Genomic DNA, 7500 nt, shown 5'->3' on the forward strand with positions numbered 1-7500 from the left:
AGTTCGAAGTCATACAGAGGCAGCAAAAGGGCCCTCCACTCACATGAAGGAAGTGTGTCCATGTATTCTCAATGTTTTATATTTCTTGGTGGAATCTGAGGGCTGTAAAAATAATTTGTCTGAAAGAAATCTGGTTACAGAAACCTAAGAGAAAATATTTGTGAATACGGCTTATCATGGAGCCCAACTGACTCTTCCCTCAGCACCATGTGATGCAGATCAAAGCGTCCCATGACTTGATCTGCGTGGCCAGATCATTATGTATCGATTGGAACCCCACTGGAGCATTAACCCCTTCCTGCTCATGCCAAGTAGTGTCAATGACTTCAGGAATATAAGCTTCCTGACACCACAAAGCTGATGATCTATGTAGATGATATGTATATTTGTCTTGCTAAATTAGTTTTTATTATTCCACATTATTTATTTATACCATTTTTTTGCTGGATAGATTAATTTGTTAAAAAAAGATATTCAATTTTGTGAAAGCCATTTTCAGGGAGGGGGAAGAGGGAGCAATAGAAAATACTCTGGGTAGAAAACACAACAGGAGACTCCCAAATCCAGTACAGATCTTACCATTTTGTTATCAAAATGGGTACATTGCCTTGTGCCAAACAAAAACCAGCCAAACACTTTTCACACATCATAGAGGTAGGTTTCTAACATTATTAGGTATTTATACCTAAATATACTTAGAACATAATATTCTAACTTTTATGGATTCACTGTTGCTTAGAAAAAAATAGAGCTGGATTAATAGCCAGACGTGGTGGCACACACCATTAATCCTAGCATTCCAAGGCAGAGGCAGGCAGATCTCTGTGAGTTCAAGGCTAACCTGGTCTACATATTAAGGACAGTCAGAGCTATGTGGGGAAGGACAATCTCATGCTCTCTGGGCCATGTGGGCTCTTTAGGCCGTGTTTCCCTCTCCTGGGGGACAGGTTTTGGTAGCACACTCATTCTCCTGTCTTCTATGTTTTCTTCCAGCTTGTCCCACGAGGAACACCCCCATAGTCATCCTCTCTACGGACATGGTGTATGCAAGTGGCCCGGCTGTGAAGCAGTGTGTGAAGACTTCCCATCATTTCTAAAGTAAGGAGGGTTGCCTGCTTTGTCTTTTACTTTCACACAATCGTTCCCTCCTGCTGTCAGTCCTTAGCTGCTCTCCTGATGGAGCGTTTCATACAGCCCTTCTGAGAGTGGCCTTCAAGTCACTCTCATGGAAGTTGAAACATATTGGATGGCTGCCCCATAAAAGCAAAGAGTCTTAAATGTAAAGGCTGTAATACTTTTAGTAAGAATCTGTATTTGTCTGTTTTTCAAAACAGTAGTGATTTTGAAAGAAAACCCGGAATTGAGATAATTTAGTTTTTACTTCTTTTGTTCATTTTCGTATAGATTACAGTCAGACTCACTCTAAATTGATAAAATTGGTGCCAGTGACTGGTCCTTTCCAGTTCAGTGATGGGATGCCTTCTTTAGAATGACACGGTTAAACCTTAGGAAAGGATGCTGAGGCAGTGTCACCATCTTTGTTCTTGCCTCCCTGCATTGGCCTCAGCTTCTGCTTATATCTTTGTGGTTACCAGGAGAGCTTTGTGAGTTTAATTCCCTCAGCTGAAGTATGATGAAAACTTGGGCTATCTCTTCTTGAATGTTGGTGCTGGTAGAGCCTCTGCCTAAACACTCTGTTCCTCTTCTGTATACTGAATGGGTCCCTCTGCACTGCATCTTAATATTCCCCTCCCTCACCTGTGTTACCAGCAGTTAAAAGACTGACTCTCCTGAATATTTGGCATCACTGTGGTATAAGATGATTGAATCGTTGATCTAGGGACTGAGTACAATACCACCTCATATTTAGCATATATCTTACAACAAGGAAGCATGCTCACTTACAGCATCTACATGTGGGGCACATGGTGGCTTACAGAGTTGGTGCTTGGAGTCTTTTTTTCTGAAGATTTTCTCACTCATGTCCCCAAAAATAGAGGTGGATGGTTGCAATGCAGGCTTCCTTTGTGTATGATCTCTTTGGGATTAGACCATACTTTGTATCTCTCTTTATGGACCCAGATACAAATGTTGTGCTACATCAACCCTTGGAGATATGTCTAGTAGTACCTATAAACAAGTTTTGGTGACTATTGTTATTAATAATGCATAGAAGCCTTTGAACTTATTTCATAGCTTCTAGTTTGAACATTTCACTTTAAGAGGATTGTCTAGTCATTGAAGAATATAGTTAAAGTTTTTAAAAGATATGTTCGAAATTGCTGGTAAGTATCAACATCAAGAGCAGGATACTTTAAACCTAAGCAACAGTCCTTTCCAATGAATATTATTAGCATTCAGATACGTGATTCAGATAAGCTTTGTCCTCTGTATAGCTCTCTTATGGAATCTGTTTTATTGTCTATCACCTATCATTTGCTTAATGGTATTTATCCAACAGGAGGAAAAGAATGGGGCAGGAAGCACTTTAAGTTCTAATTTCCTTCTGCACCAATGTTGAGTAAATATCTTGCTGATTTCACTTGCCTGTAGAATGACTGACAAGCATTGGTCCACATGATTTTTTGTTTATAAAATCTTAAACGGTAAAACTGCTGTCAGCACTCTGGGTGATATGGATCAGCTCTAGAGGCAGAAAGGGAATTGCTAGTTTCCCAGTTGGACCCATTTAAAATTTTTCATTAGTGGTCTAAGTATTTCTAGCTTACTACTCTTCAGATCAAAGGTTCAGGTATTACATGAACTGACAAGGTATGGCTAGCTCTCTCAATCTAGACATAGAAGAGGAGGAGGAATTAAGGGAAGAAGGGAAAGAAGAAGGGAATAATTTCAAACCACTTCTAGTACTAAAGGGAAAAAAACAAAACAAAGCTAAAGGTCATTGGAATTGGAGCCCAGACTTGTGCCCTATAAAAAGCGTCCCATTTACCTCTCAGGATGTAGGAGCCTGGCTTTTACGCTTTTACTCTTTATTGTGGTTTTGCACCTGGCTTGACTTGTTCTTGGTTCCTGTTTGCGCAGTAGAACTGGAATGCCCGCTATCAACTGGCAAAATTGTTTAGTTATTTCCTAGTGTTTATTTATGTGTTTTTTTCAGAAGACTTTATTTGCAAGTTATACAAACCTGACATGAATTGACATAAGAAAAAAGGCAGGGGTGGAAATCAGCTGGTGTAGACTGGGGAGTCCAAGAGCATAGCTAGCCTTGAGCAGGTTAGGATCCAGATGTCTGATCAGGGTTTTTGGAGTTTTCGTTACTTATCAGCTCTGTTTTCTGGTGTGCTACCTTCATCCTGAATCTTTTCAGAGTAGAACTGAAGAACACAGATTTATGTCCCACAGAATTATCAGTCCCACAGCACATCTCTTTCCCCTACTTCTCAAGGGAGGCTCTGAACAGACTGCTCTTGATCCAGACTGAGCCCTGTGTTCTGACTTTGAGCCAATCATAGGGTCAGACCCAGGCTCCCTTGGGATTCCTGCCTCCAGAGCAGAGGGACACCATGAACCACCTGGGGTGGGAATGAGAGACTTGGTTCCAGAAACTGAAAATGAGTGTTCCCGCAGGGAAGAAACCCCCCTGAACTCAGTTTTCTTGGTGCTTTCCTGGGTTACTAATTCAGGATCTCATTTTTCCTCTGCAGCATGATTTGAATGCTTAGAAAGTCAGGCCTGTCTTTAGGTGCCCAGATCTTGCCTAACACAGTAGAAGACAAGTCAGTCATGTTGGAGACTTGCGCAGGCCACATCTCTGCTTAGCCCTAAAGGGAAATCCAGTTGGCTGTAGTGAGACCCACTTCGTCTTCCTGTGGATTCCACTGCAGGGACCTACCATACGTGCTGAAGTTCGAATAAAAGCCACATGGCTTCCTCGAACTATAACACTCTTACCAGAGAGCAATAGTTTAAGCATTTCTTCTCAAAGTGCTGGGGTGGTAGGATCTGAAGGAATCTCTCTCCCAGCTCTCTCTTTCATGAGCCCCCTCCATTTTTAGAAGTAATGTCTTATGATCTAAGCAAATTGACACTAATCAATTCTAGTAATTGTATATAACTAAGCAACCTTGAAATATGGAACAGGCACAGTTTTGGATGTATATTCATACATATTAACTCATTTAATCCTCACAACTCCCTCACTGGGGTAATGTTGTAGCACTTGAATATGTAGTAAAGGCAACCCGGGGCACAGAGAAGTTCAGTATAATACCCAAGGTCACACAGCTATTAAGAGTTGTGGTTTCAGGGTCCTGTTCTTCGATGCTACCCTTCAGTGCCTAGGAGAGGCTGCACTTTTATTAATGAATTGCTTTCTCCTCAAGGCAATGAATTGAAAGAAAGTATTGGGCAAAGACAGATCAGGAATGAAGCCACTTAACTCTTAAAGTGGTCTTTTGCATAGGTTCATAGTATCTTTGAGCCTCAGACACTGTTAGCATGTGTACAGTACTTTGGTATATTAATAACAATCTCTTAGAATTGTTAGACTTGAAAGACTTAATCATATGAAATGCCTAGTCCCTTACTAAGCACTTGAAAAATACTGGCACTTCTCATCTACCTGGGTATATTTCAGAGGCAATAATCTTAAATATCTAGAAATTTTTGACCTTGTATTTAGAGAAGGCATTGGGAGAGACTGTTCTCTGATGTAATACGACACAGACAGTCCAACCCTGAGGTTGGATGCCATCACAGAGAGTTAAGTACCTTAGGCTTTGTAATGTAATCCTTGTAGGTCCGCTCCCCTGGCTAGTCACCTCCAAACAGACACAAAGCCCGTGTGAAGAAGGAACCTGACTGTGCCCCTCACACCAACGTTCTGACTTATGACCTAAGGTCACACTTTTGGTGTCCTCCTGTATTTCCAATTGAGCAGTGCTGTGTGCCCTGCTGGATTCTGTCCACATGGATGCAGAGCCCTGGAGGCCGCTATAGTTGGGAATATGTGTGGGATGGTCTGTGACTTCCCTCTCCATCCACGGGCTTTACACATCTTGGCTCTTGGGTTCTCCCACCTGGCTTCTCAGGTTTAAGTGTGAGACAAGAATGTGACTTTGCCTGGTTACTGTTTTCTGGTCTTGTGTGGCTCCAGGTAGTAGATATCACTGTCAAGAAGGCCAGAAGAAGTATTTCAAGATAAAACTCCATTGGACACTGAAGTGCCACTGTTGGCAGAGAAGGGCAGAGGACCCGCAGGTCAGAAAAGGTGGCACATTTTTCCCCCGAAGAAGATTCATGAAATTGTTGGTAGATGAAGACCAGAGACTTGATGTGACCCGTTGGCTGTGATCTTGCCACAGGGTTTGTTCCTAAGTTGCATTCTATCTACCACAGGGCCCTTGATTTCAGAAACACTGCTCAAAGATGCATGCCCCTTGCCTTTTGCTACAGCCAGCACTCAGGCTTTTGCACCTGTTCAAGTCTGTGTCTTCCCAAAACAAGTTGAAATTTGAGTATTGGGTCCTGCCTTATCTCTCTCTCTTTTTTGTCTATCAGCCCAGAGTCGTTACGTGACTGTGGTGTTCCTTAGTGTGTACTGAGGCCAGCAGTTGATCTTGCTCTCTCTAATGGCATGATGGGGAGCTGGGCACTGCTCTGAATTCTCCAAGTACAGGGATACTAAAACTAGCCTTTGGCCTCCAGAGAGAAGCACTTACCCCACTCTAGTCAGTTTCTCTTTTCCCAAATTTATCTGAATTATTTTTACCCTAAAGACATGGAATTAGAATTCTTCCCTTTCTCTCCCTCTCTCAAAAAAAAAAAAAAAGACCTCCCATGATGCTTTGGCAAGGTGGAAAGCAGACAAGAAGGTTCTAGATTATGACCACACTATTTCTAGCTTAGAGTGTGCAGTCAGATAAGCTATAGCTTCAGTAATGCCAAGTGCTCTTATGTGCTTAGAGAAAGAAAGTATCTCTTTCTCCCTTAATTTTTGTTTTAATATCTGCAGATGGCGCACATGGCCTAATGCATGGTGGGCCAGCAGTCCACTAGACCCCAAGCCGAATCTTCGACCCTCTAGTTTGGCTTTTATATGATTACTTGTGTAAGATCTTGAAAAAGAACATTTTGTGTCCTTATGTAGTATTCCATTTGAAAAGATCATTTCCCCCTTTTTTGGTTATTTCTTATGGAAAAAGCTCTATGCAGACAAAGGTAAACAAAACCAAAATGCCTTTGCCTGTTAGTCAGATGTATATAATTTATGAAAGGCAAGAGAAATCTTCTGTGGGTTCTAATATAAAACATGCAGAGAAGCATTGAAAGAGAATGCACAGAGACGGAACTTTGACCCACTCCAGAAGGTCCAGGGCAGCAGACAGAACAAGATGTTTCTCTGGTAATGCTTTTTTTTAAAAAAAAAATTTTTTTTTTCAGTGAATTTTTCTTTTCCAAACTGTGAAGAGTTTCATGTGAGAGAAACTAAGTGTGCTCTGCAATATTTTCACAAGTGTTTTTATCATGGTAACATCTTGTTTACTTTAGTTCCCTGCCTAAAACTACTTGGAACATGTTAAGAAAACATTTCAAGAAAGCCCCGACAAAGAGGCTTTTGTTTAACAGCCACCGAGAGGCTGCAGGGATCACAAAGGTGTTAACTTCCAGCCCCTTAAGCACTTCCACATGATATGCCAGCAACTATGTTTGTGGTTTTGGAAAAACAAAGTGTATGTTAAAGAAACCAGGTATATGCTAATACATGTCGAAGGAGTCCGGATATCATAAATTGTTTCAAACCCATTTGTGGCTCTTGGGCTTGCATGCCTCAACGTTCTACAGTGAAATTACCTCTAGTGAGCACAGGAGCCCTGAGTGTCATAGAGGGAATAGCAGGCCTTAATTATGGGTGTGTATGCACATCAGCCCCAGCTTTGCCATTACAGTCCCAAGATGATAGGGATGAATTCTCTCTCACCCAATCAGTTCTGAAGCAGGAAGGCTTTGAAAATTGCAGGATGAGCTTTATGTTTTTACAAACTTGACTTTTCTACTTATCCTGCATTTTCTTCCATTGTTTTTAAAAGAATAAAAACTGGGTGTTCCCAAAGAGGGAGAAATGTTTTTCTTTAAAAAAAAAAAAAAAAAAAGTTTTTTTTTTAAATTTTTTTTTTTTAAAAAAAAAAAAAAAAAAAAAAGTTTCTTCTTTAACCTTTCTGCTTTGCTCAGAAGTTCAAGACCTTCCCTACTGCTTGAAGAGGTCAAAGTGGCCTAAAGACCACAGTGCCCTCTAGTGATACATAGAATATTGGAAAAGTTTAGACAAGTTTGCCAAACATAACAAGCCAGTGCCACCACCACTCAGAAAAAGAAGCAAGTGACATTTGGACACATTGTTTTGTTTTTTTTTTTTCTTTTCCAACAAACATTTTATTTAGAGATGCAAATGAAATTTGAATTTTGCTTTTCTTGAAAGCATTAGAAATATCTGTGACTGTCTACTTAGGAAGGTAATTCTACATATAGCTGCAGACATAT

At 40.8% G+C, this 7500-nt stretch overlaps 1 protein-coding gene across 10 annotated transcripts in view; it reads left to right on the forward strand.

Moving 5' to 3' along the window:
* Positions 1-7500, forward strand: part of Foxp1 (forkhead box P1) — a 425908-nt gene that overhangs the window by 369996 nt on the left and 48412 nt on the right. For all 10 annotated transcript variants that reach the window (XM_017796949.2, XM_008828278.3, XM_017796947.2 and 7 more), the window contains one exon: positions 994-1098. In XM_017796949.2, coding sequence (XP_017652438.1) covers positions 994-1098 — 105 coding nt within the window. The remainder of the gene's footprint in view (positions 1-993; positions 1099-7500) is intronic.

This window comes from Nannospalax galili, unplaced genomic scaffold (assembly GCF_000622305.1).
Source record: "Nannospalax galili isolate Female #2095 unplaced genomic scaffold, S.galili_v1.0 scaffold1013, whole genome shotgun sequence".
Lineage (NCBI taxonomy): Eukaryota > Metazoa > Chordata > Mammalia > Rodentia > Spalacidae > Nannospalax > Nannospalax galili.